Source organism: Schistocerca serialis, chromosome 6 (assembly GCF_023864345.2).
Source record: "Schistocerca serialis cubense isolate TAMUIC-IGC-003099 chromosome 6, iqSchSeri2.2, whole genome shotgun sequence".
Taxonomy (NCBI): Eukaryota; Metazoa; Arthropoda; class Insecta; order Orthoptera; family Acrididae; genus Schistocerca; species Schistocerca serialis.
In genome coordinates, this window is record NC_064643.1 from 550,342,760 (window position 1) to 550,370,508 (window position 27,749).

At 40.6% G+C, this 27,749-nt stretch overlaps 1 protein-coding gene across 1 annotated transcript in view; it reads right to left on the minus strand.

Moving 5' to 3' along the window:
* Nucleotides 1-27,749, minus strand: part of LOC126484978 (armadillo repeat-containing protein gudu) — a gene marked incomplete at its 5' end in the record, with an annotated part of 199,433 nt that overhangs the window by 35,550 nt on the left and 136,134 nt on the right. The window contains one exon of the mRNA XM_050108583.1: nt 4,219-4,440. Coding sequence (XP_049964540.1) covers nt 4,219-4,440 — 222 coding nt within the window. The remainder of the gene's footprint in view (nt 1-4,218; nt 4,441-27,749) is intronic.

Consider the following 27,749-nt stretch of genomic DNA (forward strand, 5'->3'; position numbering starts at 1 on the left):
CATTGACTGAAACACATTCATGGAGACTGGAACACAAGCTCCAGCTGACTGCAGCATCAGCATATGCTGATCATATGCAAGCACAGTTTTCATCTCAGTATTGTCATTTACAGTCAGCTAATCTTTGTACGACCTGTAATACATGTCTCCTCATTGCGTGGATTGAAAATATGATATGACTATTATCTTGTGGCACTTCAGATATGCTTACTGCATCTCAGGGGTAAAAAATGTCACTTTATTCATTGTACCCAGGAAATAATATCTGCAGGGATATGAGTAAAATGTGAAAACACCACAGTATCATAATGATTACAGTGGACACGTCTCTCACACTTCTGTACATTATATGATAATGCCTTTTTAACAACAGAATCAATGGAATAAAAGTGAAAAAGGGAGGAAGAAATGTTAGAGTTTAATGTCCCTCCATTGACAAAGTTATTAGGGAGAAGCACAAACTTACCTTGTTCTTTTGAAAATTGATGTTTCTTTTGTGATGAAACTGTTCAGCTGTTTCCCTAAGTGATTTATGAAAACCATAGAAAATCTGTCTCTGGAAAGCCAGATAGAGATTTGAATTGCCACCCTCCCAAATATGAATCTAGTGTCACCACTCGACCACCTTTCATAGTCATTGTTCACTGAAAATCATAGTTTGTTTTAAACAGATTTTCGTTATTAACCACAGTTACCATTAAGAAGTACATTTACTGCAAAGTGAATACTGATTTCAGTGGCTTGCAAGATCTGAGTAAAGTTAATGGCACAGTTTTATCAATTTCATTGGATTTGAGGTTTCAGAGTATCAAGTTTTAATTGTTATTTTAGTCAACTTGTAGTTGATGATGATGGGAATTAAAAATACTGCATTTATACCTTTAGATAGGCCATAAAATACTCAGTGTTATGAAATACCTTTCACATTTAAAAGTTAAGGTTCATTTATTAACCTCTTAACATACTGATTTTTTTACAGGTTATGTTCCAAAAATTAATGTTTTTTTTATTAATTAATGGCATTACATTTAGACACATGAAGGTAGCTTTTCAAGTCCAAAATAATTAATCACAAATTTTTCAAGATCAACATTAATAAAATCTCAAGTAAACTCATGCATTGGATGTTGATTAAAGTATTCTGGAACATAGTCATTTTATAGTTTCTGTTTGGATGTTAAGTCGGGCCATGTATTTCACAACAGAAATCTTGGAGGAGCTGGCTGGAGCACAGTAGACATATTTATCCTGTACCATGGTAAGCACTTTCAGTCATCTTAGCAACTGTTGTCACTTCCAGTAAAGTAACATCACTTTCTTTTTAACTTTCTGAGCTGCTAAATTGAATGTCAAACTCAGGATCACTATAGGTATCTATTTTTGGAAGCACTGCCTAATAACAAAACCGGACAGAAACTGAAAGCATAAATTTTGTTTTTGAGTATCCAAAGCTGCTCACCAAAATATGACACCCAGACTATAAATGTAGGACTGGATGCTCTCTAGTGACCAAACACATAACTGTCAGTGCCGAAATGTATATAAACAAGGTTTTATTTTTTCAAAGGTCTGTTCTTAAGTTGCCGGATTATACTCTGGACATTTCAGTTGATGAAAACCACAACAGACATGCCAAATCAAATTACTAATCATGGCCAGTTTCATTTCATTATAGTCACAACTTCAGCTAACAAACTGTTGACCTAAAGAAGACACAATAACTGTAATTAGAACTATCCTAAAACAACACACCAGACTGATAAAATTCTGACTGACATGTGTGATATATGAAACTTTCAATATACTACATCCTAAAAGCTCTGTAAAGGTAAGTATTAGAAGTTCCCTACCTTTCAGCACAAAACTGGCATCACAAAGTACGCAACTGTCAAGAATAAAATAACCAGAGAAAGACCTAGTTCTAGAAACAAGAAGTTGAAGAAGAACTGTGATCCTAACCATAGAAAGAATCTCCAACTCAAAACTGGCTTACTGGAAATATGTGGTATATCTTCTCAGGCAGCAGCCAACTACACTAGTGTCATGTAGACAGAATAAGCAAACCCCATCCTAACAAGACTGCACATTGGTGCATTTGCAGAACCGAATAGAGCCAATCTAGTAAGCCAAGAGTCATCAACTGATGCAAGAAGCAATGGAAAAGTGCCAAACTAAAGTGATGTAAGAATGTGGGTAAGCACTGGAAGACAGGAAAACCCCTGTACAGACCAAAACACATGATAGCTGGTGTTAATAGCATTACAAGTACCAAGAAGATATCAACGTAACCTGACAAAGTATCACATAAACAAGTCAAAAGTTAAGCCATAGAAAGATAATAGAAAGAGTGCCACAAAAGACATATGCAGAGAGTAAACATACTTATTATGTGTTATGTTTACTCTCTGCTTATGCCTTTTGTGGGACTGCTTCTATTATATTTCATGAGAAATGTCCTGCCTACTATCCTTCCCACCCCTCCCACAGTGGTAGTCCACCATCCATTGAACCTAAACAACATATTCGTCCATCCCTACATGACCTCTGCTCCCAACCACTTACCTCATGGCTCATACCCCTGTTATAGACCTAGATGCAAGACCTTTCCCATATATCCTCCCACCACCACCACCTATTCCACTCTGGTCACAAACATCACTTATCCCATCAAAGGCAAGGCTACTTGTGAAACCAGTCATGTGATCTACAAGCTAAGCTGCAACCACTGTGCTGCATCCTATGTGGGCATGACAACCAACAAACAGTCTGTCCGCATGAATGGCCACTGACAAACTGTGGCCAACAAACAAGTGGACCACGCTGTTGCTGAGCATGCTGCCAAACATGACATCCTCCATTTCAATGACTGCTTTGCAGCCTCTGTCATATGGATCCTTCCCGCCAACACCAGCTTTTCTGAATTCACAGGTGGGAACTTTCCCTGCAATATATCCTACATTCCTGTAATCCTCCTGGCCTCAACCTTCATTAGTCATTGTCCTCTCCCAACCAGCCCCTTCTCTGTTCAAATTTCAGCACAACACAGCCCTCATTCCTCCATTGAACCCAGTCTTTTTTACTTCTCTCCTTTTCTGCTATCCCCTCACCAACTCTCCACTCCCTCTGTCTAACCTCCTGCATGCACATAGCTGTCCTACCCTCTTTCTACCTCATCCTTCCACACTCCCCAATAGCACACCACTCTCTGCCATACCTACCCTACTATCCCACCCCCTCCCTGCCCCAGCCTCCTCCTTACTCCCACCCAGTTGCCACTCCCATCATGCACTGGTGCTACTGCTCACAGTGAGGCCTCAGTTGCCTGAGACTGCAGTCATGTGTGTGTGAGTTGTGTTTGTGTGAGTGTGTATGCGTGTGTTTGCTGTTTAATTCTGATGAAGGCCTTACTTGCCAAAAGTTATTTTGTGACAGTCTTTTTGTAGTGCCCATCTGCAACTCGGCATCTCTGCTATATGGTGAGTAGCAACTTTCCTTTTCACAATATGCTTGTAATGCTGTTAACACCCGCTGTCATGACATCTTCTTCTTCTTTTTCTCCTTCTTATTCTCTGTCTTTTTTAATGGGATTTCCCTCTCTTTCAGTGCTTAGCCACATGTTTACATTGGTTTAGTTTGGCTCTTTGCCATTGCTTCTTGTATTAATTGATGGCTCTTGGCTCACTAACTCAGTTCTCCTGGTTTCTGTGCATGCACTGCTGTGCAGTCTTCCTAGGATGAGGCTTGCTTATTCTGTCTATGTGACAATAATGTGCTGTAAGGTAGGGGACTATTATTTACCCTTATGGAGCTTTAAGTATGTTACATACTGAAGGTCCATATGTCTCACAGGTCAGTCACAAATTTATCAGTTTGGTGTTTTGTTTTAAAATGATTCTGATTATGGTTATTGCATTTTCTTTAAGTCAACAGTTTGTTAACTGAAGCTGTGTCTACAATGGCATAAAACTAGTCTTCATTAAAAAATCATTTTAATGCAGCTGTTGTGGTTTTCATCAACTGATGAAACATATTATCACAGCTGTGGTAGTCCCTCATACCAAGTGATACGTGTACTCTGGATTTTAAGTTTCTGTCAAAATAATAACAATGAGATTACTTGGGACCTTATGTTAAGGGGTTAAAACTATTACTTGAAACAGAGTCTGTCTTAATACAATCTATCATTTATCTGAATTTAAACTTAAGTAAATACACTACCGGCACAACTCCACTTTGGTGCATAGTGATGCAGTTAAATGGATCAGTTGAGAGCTGGTGAAGGGCATAAGCTGTGGTCCGATGAACAGCCTTATCCTTTGAGGCCATGTAACCAACAAGTGGTGTAATAGATCCTAGACGACCAAATTCATGGCAGTTGTTGCCCCATCTGCAGCAGTTAGCAATGGCCTCTGCCAGATGTTCTTGAAGACGGTTCTCTTGCTAATGTAAGAGAGCAAAAAAGTTTTATCGGTTCTCAAGTGTTTAAATATTAGCATTAGGTGGCTTTCAAATACCAATGCACTTGTCTTATATAGTTTGAATAAGAAGATATGCTAATAACAATTAAAGTCCGATTGGAGAAATTATTAATGATATACAGAGAACATAATTCTCAGATATGTTAATTTCACAGTATTGAAATCTAATCCTGATACACACTTATGATAAAAGTGTAACTTTTCTGTTTGATAAGAGATATGTTAGAAGCTGTGAGCGTACATAATAAATGATTAAACATTGATGGTGACCATAGACACACTCGTGCATATTATTTTATGTGACATTCTCAGTGCAGCATGCTTCAGTATTAACCTATGGAAGAAGGCTATGCTATGAAGTATTACGAACAAGTACATATACTATTACCTAAGATTAGTTGGAAAAAGCATATCAAAGGAAGATATAAATCATCGCTCATATGCAAACATTTACAGAATCTATTGTAGTGCATATACAATAAGGACTAGTTGCTGAAAGTTGGCATCGTACACAGACTGTATGTGAAAAATGTGTTATTGTGAAATCTGACATCACAATGTGCAGTGCAGAATTGACAGTTCATTGAGAATTCAAGCTACATAGTTAGTTCACAGTACAAATGTTTATAAAACAAATGAATCCTAAAGATAAAAGAAAGTGCCGTCAACTTTGAATTCTGGCCTCAACCTATGGTAACATACTGACCCCACACCCTCCATCCAACAGTTTCCACCCACTGTGTCCTACCATCTCCTCCCCATTCTCTCTCCAAGCCTCTTTGTTTGTCAACCTCTGCCCATGCACCTGCCCATCTTTCCCCGCCCCTCTCCTTTTTTCTCCTTTTCTTCTACCTCCCTTCCCCACAGCCTTCTGACACTGCACCTGTTGGCATTCTAGTCTCTGCACGCTCTGCCAGACAGTATTCCTCTGTAGCCCTCCCATGCACTACTATCCAGTTCCCTTCCATGCCCCTGCCAGATTGCTGCTGCCATCCCACATGATAGCTGCATTCTGGCCTGAGCTGCCAGAGTTTATGGTCACGTGTGCGTGAGGTGTGCTTTGCTTTCATGTATGAATAATATGTGTTTCTCTGTCTCTCTTTTGCTGATAAAGGCTGTAGGATGTAGGCAGAAATGGAAAAGGAGAGAACAGAGACATAAGTGAGTAAACAGAATGGAAAATAAAATATTAAATGAATAGGATGATAAATGAGCAAGATGTGGCAGAAATACATATGGAGAGAGAAAAAATGTGAGAGAAAATAAACATTTGATTAAAAGAAGGCACTGTTCAACAGTTGAGTGGGAGGGAGGGGGGAGGAGTAAGAGAGAAGGCAGTAGCATTTAAATGGTTTTGTGACAGATGTCAAGCATCTAGTTATGTATTGGAAGGCCAGCTTCAGAAGTACTTGTTCTGGAAGAGTTTTTGATTTTTTTGTTGTATACAACATTCTTACTAACACACTAGCATCCATTTTAACCATAACATACCATAGATTCCTTGAGCAAAACCCCATGCACAGTTATTGGAAGAAAGCACAGGTCACAGTTGTCTTCAAAAAGGGTAGCAAAAGTGATTCACAACCCTAGAACAAATTCTGAGCCCAAACAGTGAAGTATCTGGAATGGTATGTCCTTCTCCATGCCAATCAGGATTGATTCTGAAAACATCAATCATACAAGACCCAACTTGTTCTTCTCTCAGTTGACAGCCTGAAAACCATGAATCAAGACATTCAGATGAATGCACTGCTTATGGAGTTCCAAAAAGCATTCGGCTTAGTACCACACCAATGTTTACTAACGAAAATACAATCATATATGAGATCAAACAGCATTTGAGCTGGAGTGAGTATTTCTCAATTGGAACGATTCGCATGCTACGGTGTCAAAGAGTGAGGTCCCAGTTTAAAGTTGGTACCTCATAAGAGAAACACAGTCACTAATGAGAGATGTCAGTGATGACACACCCTCATGATGTTCCATACACTTATGCTGCTGTAAGTCTATTTATGTCAGAATGCAGTGCCCCTTGCCCCATTCTGTGGTAGCTGACTATGATGGCAGCATCATCATAGCTCAGATCCAGCAGTGGGCTAGTATTATTAGTCATAAGTTTTCCTTAGTTCTAGTTAACTGAACATGACATTTGACTGTCACTCAGTTCAAAGAGATAAACAGTTCTACATTTACATCTACATAGATACTCTGCAAACCACCTTATGGTGCACAGTAGAGGGTACTTTGTACCACTGCTATTTATTTCCTTTCCTGTTCCACTCACAAATAGAAGAAGGGAAAAATGACTGCCTATATTCCTCCACATGAGCCCTAGTTTCCTGTATCTTATCTTCATGGTCCTTACACACAATTTATGTTGGAAGCAGTAGAATCATTCAGCAGTCACCTTCAAATGCCAGTTCTCTAAATTTTCTCAATAGTGTTGAATTCCTGAAGCACATCCACAACACTTACATGTTGTTCAAACATACTGGTAAAAAACCTAGCAGCCTCCCTCTGAACTCTCTCAATGTCTCCCTTTAATCCAATCTGATATGGATCCCAGACACTCAAGTGGTACTCAAGAACAGGTCACACCAGCATCCTATATGACGTCTCCTTTACAGATGAACCATACTTTCCTAAAATTCTCCCCATAAACCAAAGTTGACTATTCACCTTCCCTACCACAGTCTCCACATGCTCATTCCATTTCACGTCACTTTGCAACATTACACCTGGATATTTAAAACAACATGACTGTGTGAAGCAAACATTATGGGTTTGTTTTTCCTACTTATCTGCATTAATTTACTTTTTTGCCATTCATCGCACCAACTACACTCCTGGAAATGGAAAAAAGAACACATTGACACCAGTGTGTCAGACCCACCATACTTGCTCTGGACACTGCGAGAGGGCTGTACAAGCAATGATCACACGCACGGCACAGTGGACACACCAGGAACCGTGGTGTTGGCTGTCGAATGGCGCTAGCGGCGCAGCATTTGTGCACCGCCGCCGTCAGTGTCAGCCAGTTTGCCGTGGCATACGGAGCTCCATCGCAGTCTTTAACACTGGTAGCATGCCGCGACAGCGTGGACGTGAACCGTATGTGCAGTTGACGGACTTTGAGCGAGGGCGTATAGTGGGCATGCGGGAGGCCAGGTGGACGTACCGCCGAATTGCTCAACACGTGGGGCGTGAGGTCTCCACAGTACATCGATGTTGTCGCCAGTGGTCGGCGGAAGGTGGCCATGCCCGTCGACCTGAGACCGGACCGCAGCGATGCACGGATACACGCCAAGACCGTAGGATCCTACGCAGTGCCGTAGGGGACCGCACCGCCACTTCCCAGCAAATTAGGGACACTGTTGCTCCCGGGGTATCGGCGAGGACCATTCGCAACCGTCTCCATGAAGCTGGGCTACGGTCCCGCACACCGTTAGGCCATCTTCCGCTCACGCCCCAACATCGTGCAGCCCGCCTCCAGTGGTGTCGCGACAGGCGTGAATGGAGGGACGAATGGAGACGTGTCGTCTTCAGCGATGAGAGTCGCTTCTGCCTTGGTGCCAATGATGGTCGTATGCGTGTTTGGCGCCGTGCAGGTGAGTGCCACAATCAGGACTGCATACGACCGAGGCACACAGGGCCAACACCCGGCATCATGGTGTGGGGAGCGATCTCCTACACCGGCTGTACACCACTGGTGATCGTCAAGGAGACACTGAATAGTGCACGGTACATCCAAACCGTCATCGAACCCATCGTTCTACCATTCCTAGACCGGCAAGGGAACTTGCAGTTCCAACAGGACAACGCACGTCCGCATGTATCCCGTGCCACCCAACGTGCTCTAGAAGGTGTAAGTCAACTACCCTGGCCAGCAAGATCTCCGGATCTGTCCCCCATTGAGCATGTTTGGGACTGGATGAAGCGTCGTCTCACGCGGTCTGCACGTCCAGCACGAACGCTGGTCCAACTGAGGCGCCAGGTGGAAATGGCATGGCAAGCCGTTCCACAGGACTACATCCAGCATCTCTACGATCGTCTCCATGGGAGAATAGCAGCCTGCATTGCTGCGAAAGGTGGATATACACTGTACTAGTGCCGACATTGTGCATGCTCTGTTGCCTGTGTCTATGTGCCTGTGGTTCTGTCAGTGTGATCATGTGGTGTATCTGACCCCAGGAATGTGTCAATAAAGTTTCCCCTTCCTGGGACAATGAATTCACGGTGTTCTTATTTCAATTTCCAGGAGTGTATAAATTTTGTCTAATTCATCTTGCAACCTCCTACAGTCACTTGACTTCAACATCTTACCATATGCCACAGCATCATCAGCAAACAACTGCAGCTTGCTGCCCATCCTGTCTGCCAAATCATTTATTTATATAGGGAACAAAAGTGCTCCTCCTATCACACTTCCCTGGGTCATTCTTGATGATACCTTTGTCTCTGATGAACACTCACCATCAAGGACAACATACTGGGCTCTGTAACGTAAAAAGTCTACTATATATTCATATCTGTGTTAACAGCCTGCAAAGGGGCACTGTGTCAAATGCTGCCTGTTGCACCCATAGTTCACAGTATATCGTATGAGAAAAGGGCAAGCTGAGTTTTGCATGAAAGATGCTTTCTAAACTCATGCTGGTTCATGAGCATAAGCTTCTCAGCCTCAAGAAAAATTATTGTATTTGAACTGAGAATATGTACAGGGATTCTGTAGCAAACCAAAGCTAGGGATATTGGTCTATAATTTTGCAGGTCCATTCTTTTTCTCTTCTTATGTACAGGAGTCACCTGTACTTTTTTCCCAGTCACCTGGGACTTTCTGCTGGGTAAAAGACTTGTGATAAATGCAAGCTAGTTAAGGGACCAATCTGGAAAATCGAATTGGGATTCCATCCGGACCTGGTGACTTACTTGCTTTCTAATCTTTCCATTGTTTCTCTACACCAGGGATGCTTATTACTATATCGTCCATACAGGACTGTGTCTGGAGTTCAAATGATGATATGTTTGTATAACTTTCCTGCATGAATGATTTCTTGAACGTGAAATTTAAAATTTTGGTTTTCGTTTTGGTATCTCCAAATGCTACTACGCCAGACTGGTCAACAAGGGAGTGGATGGAAGCCATAGATCCGCTTAGCGATTTTGCTCAAGACCAGAATTTGTTTTGGTTCTCTGCCACATCTTTTGCTAAGATATGATGGGGGTAATTGTTGTTTGCTTCACGTATAGATCTTTTCACAGATTCATGAATCTCTACAAACCTTTGCTTCTCATCATTTGTGCATTCTCTTTCGAACCAAGAGTGCAACAGCCTGCTTCCTCAGCATTTTCCAAATTTTGTTATTAAATCATTGGGAGTCTCTTCCATCCTTAATGCACTTAGTAGGCACATAACGCTCCAAACCATGGTTTACAATCTGCCTGAACTTTGCCCATAATTCCTCTACGTCCATCTTACTGGAACTGAGTGATGTCAATTCATTGTCTAAGCGAGATGCCACCAATTGCTTATCTGCTCTATCTAGCAGAAACATGCTCCTAGCCTTCTTGACTGGTTTATTAACTTTCATAACCATAGTTGCTATAATGAAATCAAGATTGCTAATCCCCATTTCTATACTGACATTGTCAATGGGTTCAACCTATTTGTAGCTACAAGGTCTAAGATACTTCCATTGCATATCAGCTGCTGATCTAACTACTCAAGACAGTTTTCAGAAAACGTGTTCAAAAGTATTTCACATGATTGTCACTCTGTACCCTCCCATGATGAATCCTTAGACATCCCAGTCTACACTCGGTGGGTTAAGGTATTGCAGGAGCTGCGTATTTACTTGATACTCATCATAGACTTTCCTTGAATGGCTCCAGAACTGTCATAGTGGAATCCCACAGCCAGTAAAAGTGTACAACAATTAACTTGGTTTCACCTACACTTGTTATATGTGACCAGATAACTTCACTATTACACTCAACTCTAACTTCAATAGAGACAGAATTTCGTCAACTGCAATCAACACTCACCCTCCTATGAACTCTAACCTGCCCTTCTGATCTACAGTGGTGCTCAAAAGTATCCGAACGACCTGAATTGCATTTTGCATGATTCGAATGCCACCCACATAGCGCAGCTGCCTAGCAGGTCCTCTAATCGCCCCTCGGTACAGTCGTTTGACTATTGAAAATGGTTCCAACAAGTCACCACTAGAAAACACTGCTCTGTATCGCAATAACTCAAGATGTAAAGTAATACCAAGGTACTACAAATATCAGGGAACATCTTATCACAGATAAGATGGTTCTTCAGGCTTGTAAGCTCACATTTATTACAATAAATGACATACATGACATGTTACCACTCCCATTATTACGTCAGATAGGTAATTCACGTTGTAAGTTCTTCGTATTCTTGATTTCCTCTTCAAAATAACATTCCGTACTTATTATTTAACACAAAATGACATTAAAAATTTACGTTATTCACGAGCAGCTAGTTGAGAATATGTATGAACTTCAAATGACACGACGAACCGTCTCGTTCTGCATATGGATTCAAACCCGTGTCATGCAGACTAAGCAAAGACTTCGTGACTGACGGAAACTAACAGGCATTCCTGACTAGGCATACAGAGAGTGATATATTTCGGTTTTAGACAGTATCAGTTAGTAAATATCAACTTTAAATTACATAATGTAAACATTGTTAACGGACGCGAATTCCTTCCCAGCATCTATTGTCCTTGTTAACGAACAACGAGAGATGTTAAATATTGCTTCTTCACAAGTAACTTACTTGAAATGCCGTGAGGTAAAGCTTTGTGTTGGACAGGGATTCGAACCCAGAACCTAACTGGATTGTCATCGAAGCACAATCAACTGTGACATATCGGATTTTCTCGGCAGTAGCTGGATGTTTTAACTGAAATGACAAGACGAAACATTAATTTTTTCTTTCCCAGGACGCCAACCTGGCACCTATCGCTGTTATATTTTAGAGAAAACGAACGTTAAAAATGGGTTTGTTACACCAGCAGCGACATGTGAGCATGTTTGAACTAGAAATAATATGACGAAGAGTTCAGTGCTGACAGGGAATCGAGCCCCACACATATCGTTGTTGACTGCACACAGAGAGACGTCAGCTACCGAATTTTTCTCCACCAGCAGCTCGGAATAACATCGTTGAATTCACAATGATTTCGCAAACAGTTCTGTGTCTCACTGGGACTCAAAAACGTCAGATACCGTTAGTGCTGACAACGAATGAAAATACATTAAAAAATCAAAATTATTACCCTCCAGCAGATAGGTGTTCTCATGCTAGAGCTTGATAATACATAATGAAAGCTTCAGTGTCGGGCCAGGATTCGAACCCTTTCATGCACAATATGTGGAGATGTTGAGGAATCTGCAGTTTTGAACAAACAACAAATTGCAGTCGAGCTGTATTGTCACGAAGGGATCAAATTCCGCGTTAAGGGCGGTCTGAGTCGCATTCCCAGATCAGAACCAATTTTATCGACATACAGAAGCTCAAATAAAAGATGGAATGAGTGTCCTGTGACACTACATAGAGTTTGTTTCGTCACTAGAAATAAATTACTAGTATAAGAAAGGTTACTGTTGATAGAGTTTCTACGTGTCGCGACTCCTGACTTTATTGTGGTTCAACCTAACGTCTGCTTGGTAGAGAAGGAATATCATGTTTAACATGAATGTCACATCACAATGCCATTATACCTTCTTCACTTGGCGTAGTCAGAAGAGAACAGAATCTGTGTCTCCTTATCAGAAATCATCAGCAGAAGTTGGAATCGAGCCCAGACCATAAGTATATGAACCTAGCATCAATCCAAGAGACCATCAAATTCTCTTCTCTATCATTCATTTTTCTATCATAACGATGTTGCGTCACACTGGATGAGAATTCTGACACACCGACTCCCTGTAGTGGTTTGCAGCATGTTCAGTACATTCATTTACTTGGTTGACCGAATCGCCATGAACTAGCTGCCTCGGCTACTTAGTGCATACATTCGACTCTATTTTGTAATCACCGAAATAAAATCACGTAACTGACACCTACACAAGAACAGCCAACAGTGTATGATGCAGAAATTTAAACAGGAAGTGTTCCTTTCGACGTGAGCCACTCCATTGCGCTATCTGTTTGTTAAAATCGTCGTGCAGTGCAAAAGAAAAGCTGTAACTGTCTGTCTCTCAGAAGTCTAGATCCGGCCATATGCATTATCTCACAGCACTGTGCAATGCGCAAGTTCTGGAGGAATCGTTGTTGAGTTCTGGAGGTGTTGTAGCTATGTGTTAGCTAGTAGCGTAACGGTAAGCGTCGCGCACTGTTGATAAGACGTCGCGAGTTTGGGTACATTCACTGCTACATTTTTTAAAACGCCATCCTGCTGTCTGTTGAAGCTATCGATCTAATGGAACTTTGAACATAATTCCCTTCACTTCTCAACCCAAAATAGTCGCATGTGGAAAAAGGGCTAACTTCTGCGACATTTTGTTCTTTTCAGGTTTAATAACTGGCCAGGCTGCAGATGCATCCTGAAACTTTTGTATTATGTATTTTAGCGCATCGTGCCAAAATACATCAGAAAAGTATTTCTACATTAACTGTCGTGTGGCAGTGGCATTTTGTTCTTCATAAAACCCTGTTTGACACCTTTAACTCAGAACAAGTTTTCTACATGAATGTAATCAATAAACTGCATGTGCATTGTCAGACTGTTATAGATAACATCAGAGAATTCGCTCGTATCGTTGATGATCAATTTCTCTCTCATGTTAACTAATGTTTTAACAACACTAAAAGAAACCGTACGGAAATTGTGCACTGTATTATAATAAACGAAATAAAACTACTCACGATAACCTTACGACGTAAGTCTGTTTCAATAAAACTGAGTATCTGTACACAAGCGTGCCTCTATCGACACGAATTATTAAAATACGAATCACTTAGATTTCGATTGGGTCTGTGTTTGATTGGTATGCTGTGTCATACTCAAGTGGTATGCAAATGTGGCATTTCATAAATAAAGTTATGTATTCCTAGAAACCCAAAATTTGTTTGTCAGCAGCGGAAATAGGCGTTACCTGTTGTGCAGCCTTGTAAGTTTTTCACCATTGCACCATGAGCCGAAAGTATTTTCTTGCGATTTCCTTATCGATGTGTGATCTGACTGATTGTAGTTCTTTCACAGAAGGGATAAAAACGTTACTGTCAGCAAGACTGGAACCGCAAACCATAACAGACGCTTTCTTTCAGGTTAGCACGTTTCTACAGAGCTAGGTAAGAAGCATAGGTCTAGGTCTCCTATTACGAGACCAGTAGTGGCTAGAATTCGTAAACCGCTATCTAAAGGACGAGATTAGATGCGATTTTCACGTGCAACGACTTTCCTGGGCTGAAAACCATAAATTTACAATCGTTTGTTACAGCTCAAGCGTTAATAATAACTCAGATTATTCAATGGAAATGACAGGAAAAATCAAGTGAACTTTGGGGCTTAATTCCGTGCACACCAGGAATTAACTCGTCGATCACAGAGTTGCCAAATATACCTTGCCTTGTTGTCAAATCTCAGTTACATTACCAGCAGGAAGAAGACGAACCGATGTGATCCTACAGTGGGCTGGGAAGTGACCATAGCTGACATCTCAAAGACGCGGCTGCTAAAGCCTGGAATACGTAATCTGTCTGATTCACATTTCTGTAACTGGGTTTAGGGACTGGAGCGTAGTTACTAATAATACTCAGAACTGACTGCAAACTAAGCTTCATAAATCAGTAACTCTCATAGTTGTCTTTATATATCTTTCGTAAGTGTACTCAAAACTAAGAAAATCAATTACGAACGTTTTCGTGCCTCACCGATAGTCGAGCACAACAAACAAATAAAAAAAAAAAAAAGACTGCGTGTGTGTTTTTGTGTGTGTGTGTGTGTGTGTGTGTGTGTGTGTGAGAGAGAGAGAGAGAGAGAGAGAGAGAGAGAGAGAGAGAGAGAGAGAGAGAGAGAGAGAGTGCGGGAGAGAGGTAAATATAATAAAGAATGAGAGAGAGAGACTAAAAAAATGTTGCTAAGAAACTGAATCATGCTATGTAAAGAAATCGTTCATTAAAATGACACGTTATACATCATTACGAAATGTCTTATTCATGATCTATGGAACAAGTATTAATCTAATCTAATCTAATCATATCATATTGCTGACTAGTCATGAAGAGGCACGAATTACAGGAATTTTCGCCAATATCAGTAACCAAATCTAAACTTGGAAAAAAAAAAAAAAAAAAAAAAAAAAAAAAAAAAAAAAAGAGGATAGTTTTGTAATAAACTGGGACTCCTGTAAAGACCCTTTCGTCCCTGTTAACTAACCACGAAAGATGTGTGATATACCTCCATTCAGAAGGAACAAAGTGTTCATGCATTTAAAGATGAAGCACATGATGTGAAGTTCTGTGACGGAAATACGAACCTGCCTGCAATCGGATTGTTAACTAAGTAAATCAAATGTTACGTATCGGTTTTTCTTACCAGCTGCTAGATGTTTGAATCTAAAATAAGGATACAAATTTTTGTGCCTGAGCGACAATCGAGCCTCACACCTACCGTCCTCCTTTATCATCCACGAACATAGCTTAAGTAACACTTGCTTACTCACCAACAGTAAGATGTGTGCGTGTTTGACCAGAAATAACGACACCTATTGCGATTGTTGGCAACACATGAGCATACATTAAAAATCCACGTTAATTTTCACTAGCAGACTGGTATGCACATGATAGGGCTTGAAACGAAATTATGAATATTTTTGTACTGGATCAGGATTCCGACCCACATACTTACCTTTGGAGGAGACCTAGAGAAGATTACAGTCTTGGGAAAAGGAACGAAATGATTGAACCATACTGTTCCGAGAGATTCATATCCTCGAAAGATGAGATCCGAATTCGAATCACAGTTCAGCACCAAATTTTTCAACGTCTCTAGTTCAGTCAAGTACAAGAAAAATAAGAGCCCTGTTCCTTTAAATGGCTATCGTTTCATCAAAGAAAATAAAATTTTCTAATGTAAGTAAGTTTACTGGAGACAGTATTTCTTTTTACCATGACTTCCGCCTATGTCATTTCCCAACGTAAACCGGCTCTGCCCAATTGGTAAGGAAGGAACGTGAAGTTTAATGCGGATTCTTTTGTTATAACAGCTTTCTCTTGAGATTATCAGAGGTAAAGTAAATCTGTTTCTGCCTCTTAAAAGTAAATGCCTGAACCCACGCATTGCACCTATGATAATTTGTTCCACCAGACCATTGTGGCCACATTTCCCAGCCCCAGGAGTGTGCTGTAACGGATGATGTGCTTAGCTTACAAAATTAGTCACAGTGGAAAAAATGCGAGTCTATTAAATGGTTAAGTAGAAGCAACCTTCTGACGTGAAGATTACGCTATTCTCATGTCAGCATAATGTAAAGACTCTTCTAGGCATCTTAGCCTCGATGTAAAGCCATTTTGAAATATTCACTAATTCAGCAAATTTCTTAGTTCGAGAAAATCCTCTGTGAAGTGTGAAGTTACCGGATAATTCGATTATTACCGTCATTGTTACTATCATTTTCTTCATACCGTTGTGGAACACATGCGCTTAAAGATCATTTAATGCCTTTTGGTCATTATAGATGTAGTTGCCCAAGAAGGTTCTTTCTCTGTCTACGGAGTCCTTTTCATGTTAATATCAAACGTCAGCTATAACTCGCAGATTACATTGAAACTAAAGTAACTGATGAAGACGTTACTTGATAACAAAAACGCACTGCCTTTCTTAATTTACTTGCGCCTAGAAATTCACTTCTATAATGTAGGAAAGTGTTTCACAGTTGCAAAACCCGCTTCCAACTCATTGACCTTATACTTAGTCGCTGACCATAAGTTCTAGCTCAGAGTGACACCAGTTTAAGTAACCTAATAATCATTTTGAATATTTAGCAGTACTGTACCCATTGGCGTTAAACTCGTTTTCAACCAATGATTCCCACAGCTACACGAACACTGCTTGTGATACCTCTTAGACAAAATACTTGTTGTTGTTGTTGTGGTCTTCAGTCCTGAGACTGGTTTGATGCAGCTCTCCATGCTATTCTATCCTGTGCAAGCTTCTTCATCTCCCAGTATCTACTGCAACCTACATCCTTCTGAATCTGCTTAGTGTATTGATCTCTTGGTCTCCCCCTATGATTTTTACCCTCCACGCTGCCCTCCAATACTAAATTGGTGATCCCTTGATGCCTCAGAACGTGTCCTACCAACCGATCCCTTCTTCTGGTCATGTTGTGCCACAAACTTCTCTTCTCCCCAATCCTATTCAATACTTCCTCATTAGTTATGTGATCTACCCATCTACTCTTCAGCATTCTTCTGTAGCACCACATTTCAAAAGCTTCTATTCTCTTCTTGTCCAAACTATTTACCGTCCATGTTTCACTTCCATACATGGCTACACTCCATACGAATACTTTCAGAAATAACTTCCTGACACTTAAATCTATACTCGATGTTAACAAATTTCTCTTCTTCAGAAACGCTTTCCTTGCCATTGCCAGTCTACATTTTATATTCTCTCTACTTCGTCCATCATCAGTTATTTTGCTCCCCAAATAGCAAAACTCCTTTACCACTTTAAGTGTCTCATTTCCTAATCTAATACCCTCAGCATCACCCGACTTAACTCGACTACATTCCATTATCCTCGTTTTGCTTTTGTTGATGTTCATCTTATATCCTCCCTTCAAGACACCATCCATTCCGTTCAACTGCTCTTCCAAGTCCTTTGCTGTCTCTGACAGAATTACAATGTCATCGGCGAACCTCAAAGTTTTTATTTCTTCTCCATGGATTTTAATACCTACTCCAAATTTTTCTTTTGTTTCCTTTACTGCTTGCTCAATATAGAGATTGAATAACATCGGGGAGAGGCTACAACCCTGTCTTACTCCCTTCCCAACCACTGCTTCCCTTTCATGTCCCTGGACTCTTATAACTGCCATCTGGTTTCTGTACAAGTTGTAAATAGCCTTTCGCTCCCTGTATTTTACCCCTGCCACCTTTAGAATTTGAAAGAGAGTATTCCAGCCAACATTGTCAAAAGCTTTCTCTAAGTCTACAAATGCTAGAAACGTAGGTTTGCCTTTCCTTAATCTTTCTTCTAAGATAAGTCGTAAGGTCAGTATTGCCTCACGTGTTCCAGTGTTTCTACGGAATCCAAACTGATCTTCGCCGAGGTCGGCTTCTACTAGTTTTTCCATTCGTCTGTAAAGAATTCCTGTTAGTATTTTGCAGCTGTGGCTTATTAAACTGATTGTTCGGTAATTCTCACATCTGTCAACACCTGCTTTCTTTGGGATTGGAATTATTATATTCTTCTTGAAGTCTGAGGGTATTTCGCCTGTTTCTTACATCTTGCTCACCAGATGGTAGAGTTTTGTCAGGACTGGCTCTCCCAAGGCCGTCAGTAGTTCCAATGGAATGTTGTCTGCTCCGGGGGCCTTGTTTCGACTCAGGTCCTTCAGTACTCTGTCAAACTCTTCACGCAGTATCGTATCTCCCATTTCATCTTCATCTACATCCTCTTCCATTTCCATAATATTGTCCTCAAGTGCATCGCCCTTGTATAGACCCTCTATATACTCCTTCCACCTTTCTGCTTTCCCTTCTTTGCTTAGAACTGGGTTTCCGTCTGAGCTCTTGATGTTCATACATGTGGTTCTCTTATCTCCAAAGGTCTCTTTAATTTTCCTGTAGGCAGTATCTATCTTACCCCTAGTGAGATAAGCCTCTACATCCTTACATTTGTCCTCTAGCCATCCCTGCTTAGCCATTTTGCACTTCCTGTCGATCTCATTTTTGAGATGTTTGTATTCCTTTTTGCCTGCTTCATTTACTGCATTTTTATATTTTCTCCTTTCATCAATTAAATTCAATATTTCTTCTGTTACCCAAGGATTTCTACTAACCCTCTTCTTTTTACCTTCTTGATCGTCTGCTGCCTTCACTACTCCATCCCTCAGAGCTACCCATTCTTCTTCTACTGTATTTCTTTCCCCCATTCCTGTCAATTGCTCCCTTATGCTCTCCCTGAATCTCTGTACAACCTCTGGTTCTTTCAGTTTATCCAGGTCCCATCTCCTTAAATTCCCACCTTTTTGCAGTTTCTTCAGTTTTAATCTACAGGTCATAACCAACAGATTGTGGTCAGAGTCCACATCTGCCCCTGGAAATGTTTTACAATTTAAAACCTGGTTCCTAAATCTCTGTCTTACCATTATATAATCTATCTGATACCTTTTAGTATCTCCAGGGTTCTTCCATGTATACAACCTTCTATCATGATTCTTAAACCAAGTGTTAGCTATGATTAAGTTGTGCTCTGTGCAAAATTCTATCAGGCAGCTTCCTCTTTCATTTCTTAGCCCCAGTCCATATTCACCTACTATGTTTCCTTCTCTCCCTTTTCCTACACTCGAATTCCAGTCACCCATGACTATTAAATTCTCGTCTCCCTTCACAATCTGAATAATTTCTTTTATTTCATCATACATTTCTTCAATTTCTTCGTCATCTGCAGAGCTAGTTGGCATATAAACTTGTACTACTGTAGTAGGTGTGGGCTTCGTATCTATCTTGGCCACAATAATGCGTTCACTATGCTGTTTGTAGTAGCTTACCCGCATTCCTATTTTCCTATTCATTATTAAACCTACTCCTGCATTACCCCTATTTGACTTTGTGTTTATAACCCTGTAATCACCTGACCAGAAGTCTTGTTCCTCCTGCCACCGAACTTCACTAATTCCCACTATATCTAACTTTAACCTATCCATTTCCCTTTTTAAATTTTCTAACCTACCTGCCCGATTAAGGGATCTGACATTCCACGCTCCGATCCGTAGAACGCCAGTTTTCTTTCTCCTGATAACGACATCCTCTTGAGTAGTCCCCGCCCGGAGATCCGAATGGGGGACTATTTTACCTCCGGAATATTTTACCCAAGAGGACGCCATCATTTAATCATACAGTAAAGCTGCATGCCCTCGGGAAAAATTACGGCCGTAGTTTCCCCTTGCTTTCAGCCGTTCGCAGTACCAGCACAGCAAGGCTGTTTTGGTTATTGTTACAAGGCCAGATCAGTCAATCATCCAGACTGTTGCCCTTGCAACTACTGAAAAGGCTGCTGCCCCTCTTCAGGAACCACACGTTTGTCTGGCCTCTCAACAGATACCCCTCCGTTGTGGTTGCACCTACGGTACGGCTATCTGTATCGCTGAGGCACGCAAGCCTCCCCACCAACGGCAAGGTCCATGGTTCATGGGGGGAGGACAAAATACTTATGCAGTGCTATAAGACGAAAAGATCGACCTGACTCAAACTGTGGTAAGTTTGTTTTACAACTTTCGTACCTGGATAAACAGCTTTTCCTATTTGAGATATCTGTGAACGTTGTTGCATAAGGCGATTTAAGAAGAAACTAAATTCCTTCAGCTACGACAATGTTTAAAGAAATCGTCTTAACGGCACTAAATTGTGTTATGTGAATCGTTTACTGGCTGTATTCTGCCGCATTTCGCTGGTTGGAAGGCAAAAAGCTTACTGACAAATTTCACACAAGGAAAAGGGGGACAAAATGTCTCCCGCTGGAAGGTCATGTTGTTCTATTTAAATGATTACAAAATCAGCTAAAACAACAGTGAGGCTGTCAGTGTAAGCACATTACTGTTGTCAGTATGATGTTGCACTGCCCAGGCTTGTAATGATAAAGGGCACGTTTAGGTCAGGCATATTGTATACAGAAGTGGAAGAGAGAGCTCCACTAAATTTTACAATCCGCATTCATTGCATACACACAGAAATTACTGTTACGGTATACTATTGGAGCCCAATGAGTGAATTGCATATTTTCCGGTGAAAAAGAGCACTGGCAAACAGTCTTCGCTACATTAGGTTACTTAAATTGGTGTCACTCTGAGCTAGAATTTATGTTCAGCGACTAAGTATAAGGTCAATGAGTCGGATGCGGGTTTTGCAACAATGAAATACTTTCCTACATTATAGAAGTGAATGTTAAATCTGAACTAATAATGCGAAAATTTTGAACTTGGATAGTTTATAATGAAAATCTTTCTGTTTATTGCAAAGGAAAACAATTGATTTTCTAAAACATTCTCTGTGATACACAACTAGAAACAGGTCACGTCGACCAAATCTTGTGGAAGAACTGACAGCGTCGTATAACGGAAGGCAGTAAGATCCCTTGGCTTTTGGTTTGGCAGTATTCGACAGCCATTTCTAGGCGCAAGTAAATTAAGAAAGGCAGCGCGTTTTTGTTATCAAATAACTTCTTCATCAATTACTTTAGTTTTAATGTGATCTGTGAGTAATTGCTGATGTTTGATATTAACATGAAAAGGACTCCGTAGACAGGGAAAGAACCTCTTCTTGGGCAAATACTTCTATAATGACCAAAAGGCATTAAATGATCTTCAAGCACATGTGTTCCAGCAACGATATGAAGAAAATGATAGTAACAATGACGGTAATAATCGAATTATCCGGTAACTTCACACTTCACAGTGGATTTTCTGGAACTAAGAAATTTGCTGAATTAGTGAATATTTCAAAATGGCTTTACATCGAGGCTATGATGTCTAGAAGAGTCTTTACATCCTGCTGACATGAGAATAGCATAATCTCCACGTCAGAAGATTGCTTCCACTTAACCATTTAACAGACTCGCATTTTTTCCACTGTGACGAATTTTGTAAGCTAAGAACATCATCCGTTAAAGCACACTCCTGGGGCTGGGAAATGTGGCCACACTGGTCTGATGGAACGAATTATCATAGGTACAATGCGTGGGTTCGGGCATTTACTTTTAAGAGGCACAAACAGATTTACTTTACCTCTGGTAAGCTCAAGAGAAAGACGTTATAATCCAGAATCCGCATTAAACGTCACGTTCCTTCCTTACCAATTGGGCAGAGCCGGTTTACGCTGGGAAATGACATACGGGGAAGTCATGGCAAACAGAAATACTGTCTCCAGTAGTTGTCCGCAGCTCATGGTTCTGCGGTAGCGTTCTCGCTTCCCACGACCAGGTTCGATTCCCGGCGGCGTCAGGGATTTTCTCTGCCTCGTGATGACTGGGTGTTGTGTGCTATCCTTAGGTTAGTTAGGTTTAAGTAGTTCTAAGTTCTAGGGGACTGATGACCATAAATGTTAAGTCCCATATTGCTCAGAGCCATTTGAACCATTTTTGTCTCCAGTAAACTTACTTAATTTAGAACATTTTAATTTCTTTGATGAAACGATAGCCATTTAAAGGAACAGGGCTCTTATTTTTCTTGTACTTGATTGAACTAGAGACGTTGAAAAATTTGGTGCTGGACTGTGATTCGAATTCGGATCTCAACTTTCGAGGATCTGAATCTCTCGGAACAGTAGAGTTCAATCATTTCGTTTCTTTTCCCAAGACTGTAATCTTCTCTAGGTCTCCTCCAAAGGTAAGTAGGTGGGTTGGAATCCTGATCCAGTACAAAAATTTTTGTAATTTCATTTCAAGCCCTATCACGTGCATACCAGCCTGCTAGTGCATTTTTAATGTCTGTTCATGTGTTGCCAACAATCTCAATAGGTGTCGTTATTTCTGGTCAAACACACACACATCTTACTGTTGGTGAGTAAGCAAGTGTTACTTAAGCTATGTTCGTGGATGATAAAGTAGGACGGTAAGTGTGCAGTTTGATTGTCGCTCAGGCACAAAAATTTGTATCCTTATTTTAGATTCAAACATCTAGCAGCTGGTAAGAAAAACCGATACGTAACATTTGATTTTACTTAGTTAACAATCCGATTGCAGGCTGGGTTCGTATCTCCGTCACAGAACTTCACATCATGTGCTTCATCTTTAAATGCATGATCACTTTGTTCCCTCTGAATGAAGTTATATCACACATCTTTCGTGGTTAGTTAACAGGGACGAAAGGGTCTTTACAGGAGTGCCGGTTTATTACAAAACTGTTGTCTTTTTTTTTTTTTTTTTTCAAGTTTAGATTTGGTTACTGATATTGACGAAAATTCCTGTAATTCGTGCCTCTTCATGCTAGTGAGCAATATGATATGATTAGATTAGATTAATACTTGTTCCATAGATCATGAATAAGACATTTCGTAATGATGTATAATGTGTCACTTTAATGAAAGATTTCTTTACATAGCATGATTCAGTTTCTTTGCAACAATTTTTTGCTCTCTCTCTCTCTCATTCTTTTTTTTATCTCTCTCCCTAAATCTCTCTCTCTCTCTCTCTCTCTTTCACACACACACACACGCACGCACGCACACAGTCTTTTTTTATTTTTATTTGTTTGTTGTACTCGACTATCGGTGAGACACGAAAACGTTCGTAATTGATTTTCTTGGTTTTGAGTACACTTACGAAAGATATATAAAGACAACTATGAGAGTTACTGATTTATGGAGCTTAGTTTGCAGTCAGTTCTGAGTATTATTAGTAACTACGCTCCAGTCCCTAAACCCAGTTACAGAAATGTGAATCAGACAGATTACGTATTCCAGGCTTTAGCAGCCGCGTCTTTGAGATGTCAGCTATGGTCACTTCCCAGCCCACTGTAGGATCACATTGGTTCGTTTTCTTCCTGCTGGTAATGTAACTGAGATTTGGCAGCAAGGAAAGGTATATTTGGCAACTCTGTGATCGACGAGTTACTTCCTGGTGTGCACGGAATTAAGCCCCAAAGTTCACTTGATTTTTCCTGTCATTTCCATTGAATAATCTGAGTTATTATTAACGCTTGAGCTATAACAAACGATTGTAAATTTACGGTTTTCAGCCCAGGTAAGTCGTTGCACGTGAAAATCGCATCTAATCTCGTCCTTTAGATAGCGGTTTACGAGTTCTAGCCACTACTGGTCTCGTAAGAGGAGACCTAGACCCGTGCTTCTTACCAAGCTCTGTAGAAACGTGCTAACCTGAAAAAAACGTCTGTTATGGTTTGCGGTTCCAGTCTTGCTGACAGTAACGTTTTTATCCCTTCTGTGAAAGAACTACAAGCAGTCAGAACTCACATTGATAAGGAAATCGCAAGAAAATACTTTCGGCTCATAGTGCAATGGTGAAAAACTTACAATGCTGCACAACAGGTAACGCCTATTTCCGCTGCTGACAAACAAATTTTGGGTTTCTAGGAATACATAACTTTATTTATGAAATGCCACATTTGCATACCACTTGAGTATGACACAGCATACCAATCAAACACAGACCCAATCGAAATCTAAGTGATTAGTATTTTAATAATTCGTGTCGATAGAGGCACGCTTGTGTACAGATACTCAGTTTTATTGAAACAGACTTTCGTCGTAAGGTTATCGTGGTTAATTTTATTTCATTTATTATAATACAGTGCACAATTTTCGTACGGTTTCTTTTAGTGTTGTTAAAACATTAGTTAACATGAGAGAGAAATTAATCATCAACGATACAAGTGAATTCTCTGACGTTATCTATAACAGTCTGACAATGCACATGCAGTTTATTGATTACATGCATGTAGAAAACTTGTTCTGAGTTAAAGGTGTCAAACAAGGTTTTATGAAGAATAAAATGCCACTGCCACACGACAGCTAATGTAGAAATACTTTTCTGACTTATTTTGGCACGATGCACTATCCCAAAGTACATAATACAAAAGTTTCAGGATGCATCTGCAGCCTGGCCAGCTATTAAACCTGAAAAGAACAAAATGTCGCAGAAGTTAGCCCTTTTTCCACATGCGACTATTTTGGGTTGAGAAGTGAAGAGAATTATGTTCAAAGTTCCATTAGATCGATAACTTCAACAGACAGCAGGATGGCGTTTTAAAAGATGTAGCAGTGAATGTACCCAAACTCACGACGTCTTGTCAACAGTGCGCGACGCTTACCGTTACGCTACTAGCTAACACATAGCTACAACACCTCCAGAACTCAACAACGATTCCTCCAGAACTTGCGCATTGCACAGTGCTGTGAGATAATGCATATGGCCGGATCTAGACTTCTGAGAGACAGACAGTTACAGCTTTCCTTTTGCACTGCACGACGTTTTTAACAAACAGATAGCGCAATGGAGTGGCTCACGTCGAAAGGAACACTTCCTGTTTAAATTTCTGCATCATACACTGTTGGCTGTTCTTGTGTAGGTGTCAGTTACGTGATTTTATTTCGGTGATTACAAAATAGAGTCGAATGTATGCACTAAGTAGCCGAGGCAGCTAGTTCATGGCGATTCGGTCAACCAAGTAAATGAATGTACTGACCATGCTGCAAACCACTACAGGGAGTCGGTGTGTCAGAATTCTCATCCAGTGTGACGCAACATCGTTATGATAGAAAAATGAATGATAGAGAAGAGAATTTGATGGTCTCTTGGATTGATGCTAGGTTCATATACTTATGGTCTGGGTTCGATTCCAACTTCTGCTGATGATTTCTGATAAGGAGACACAGATTCTGTTCTCTTCTGACTACGCCAAGTGAAGAAGGTATAATGGCATTGTGATGTGACATTCATGTTAAACATGATATTCCTTCTCTACCAAGCAGACGTTAGGTTGAACCACAATAAAGTCAGGAGTCGCGACACGTAGAAACTCTATCAACAGTAACCTTTCTTATACTAGTTATTTATTTCTAGTGACGAAACAAACTCTATGTAGTGTCACAGGACACTCATTCCATCTTTTATTTGAGCTTCTGTATGTCGATAAAATTGGTTCTGATCTGGGAATGCGACTCAGACCGCCCTTAACGCGGAATTTGATCCCTTCGTGACAATACAGCTCGACTGCAATTTGTTGTTTGTTCAAAACTGCAGATTCCTCAACATCTCCACATATTGTGCATGAAAGGGTTCGAATCCTGGCCCGACACTGAAGCTTTCATTATGTATTATCAAGCTCTAGCATGAGAACACCTATCTGCTGAAGGGTAATAATTTTGATTTTTTAATGTATTTTCATTCGTTGTCAGCACTAACGGTATCTGACGTTTTTGAGTCCCAGTGAGACACAGAACTGTTTGCGAAATCATTGTGAATTCAACGATGTTATTCCGAGCTGCTGGTGGAGAAAAATTCGGTAGCTGACGTCTCTCTGTGTGCAGTCAACAACGATATGTGTGGGGCTCGATTCCCTGTCAGCACTGAACTCTTCGTCATATTATTTCTAGTTCAAACATGCTCACATGTCGCTGCTGGTGTAACAAACCCATTTTTAACGTTCGTTTTCTCTAAAATATAACAGCGATAGGTGCCAGGTTGGAGTCCTGGGAAAGAAAAAATTAATGTTTCGTCTTGTCATTTCAGTTAAAACATCTAGCTACTGCCGAGAAAATCCGATATGTCACAGTTGATTGTGCTTCGATGACAATCCAGTTAGGTTCTGGGTTCGAATCCCTGTCCAACACAAAGCTTTACCTCACGGCATTTCAAGTAAGTTACTTGTGAAGAAGCAATATTTAACATCTCTCGTTGTTCGTTAACAAGGACAATAGATGCTGGGTAGGAATTCGCGTCCGTTAACAATGTTTACATTATGTAATTTAAAGTTGATATTTACTAACTGATACTGTCTAAAACCGAAATATATCACTCTCTGTATGCCTAGTCAGGAATGACTGTTAGTTTCCGTCAGTCACGAAGTCTTTGCTTAGTCTGCATGACACGGGTTTGAATCCAAATGCAGAACTTGACGGTTCGTCGTGTCATTTGAAGTTCATACATATTCTCAACTAGCTGCTCGTGAATAACGTAAATTTTTAATGTCATTTTGTGTTAAATAATAAGTACGGAATGTTATTTTGAAGAGGAAATCAAGAATACGAAGAACTTACAACGTGAATTACCTATCTGACGTAATAATGAGAGTGGTAACATGTCATGTATGTCATTTATTGTAATAAATGTGAGCTTACAAGCCTGAAGAACCATCTCATCTGTGATAAGATGTTCCCTGATATTTGTAGTACCTTGGTATTACTTTACATCTTGAGTTATTGCGATACAGAGCAGTGTTTTCTAGTGGTGACTTGTTGGAACCATTTTCAATAGTCAAACGACTGTACCGAGGGGCGATTAGAGGACCTGCTAGGCAGCTGCGCTATGTTGGTGGCATTCGAATCATGCGAAATGCAATTCAGGTCGTTTGGATACTTTTGAGCACGACTGTACATTCCATGACTCACTAAATATCACAGAACTTTCCACTTCAGGTTTCAGCCAGCACTCAGTCCCGAGAATAATATGAGCATGGGAACTTTCCAGATGGGTAATAAATTTGGGAACTTTGTTGTGAATACTTCGACAGTTTACTGATGAAATTTTGATAATCCAAGTGTCTTTACTCTGAATGCAAGCTGGCTTCACTTGCTGCATTTAAAAATCCCCACATGATAATGTGAGTGTAGAAATCTGCAGCCAAGACTGTCATATAGCAGATGAAGCCTTGGTTGAGACCATCCACTTGGCTCCAAACCAAAAGACCCTTATCAATTCTAGGAACAAAGCTACAAATTGTGAACACTGCTTGCAGCCCACACATGAGATCAGCAGCCTTCACCACTTCTACCAGCTGCCTGTATGAACTGAGGATGGCTTCAGAACCCATGTGACAGGCATTGATGGTGCTGGCATGAGTCACAACTTGCAGACGACTGCATCTTGCATACTCAGTAGCTGCAGGTGAGGCTGCGTCCACATCTTGGATGAGGCCCACTAGCAGACATACTGAGTATACATTGGCTTTCTTTGCAGCCCTGAATTCTGTCTGCCTAAGGGGTTCCGTAATGTACCTAACATTGGAGCTCCTGATAACTAGTAAACCTCTCCACCCTTGTACCTGCTTGGACCATGCTGAAGAACCAGCTACTTGTTCACTCACAGGGTGAATGGGCAAGACTAGATGACCAGTCTCCACATTGTCTCTCCACCTAAAGCGATGTGAACGCATTACCATGTGCCACTCACTCTGCTGTGAGGGTGCATCTGCAGCATTGGATACATTAGAAGGTGCCTCGGCAGCAGAGGTAGTCAAAAGCACTTTCAGTTGTTCGCGAACTGCAGTGAGCTCCTTCTGCATCTGCACACAGCATGCACAATTCCTAACCATACTAGCAAGTGT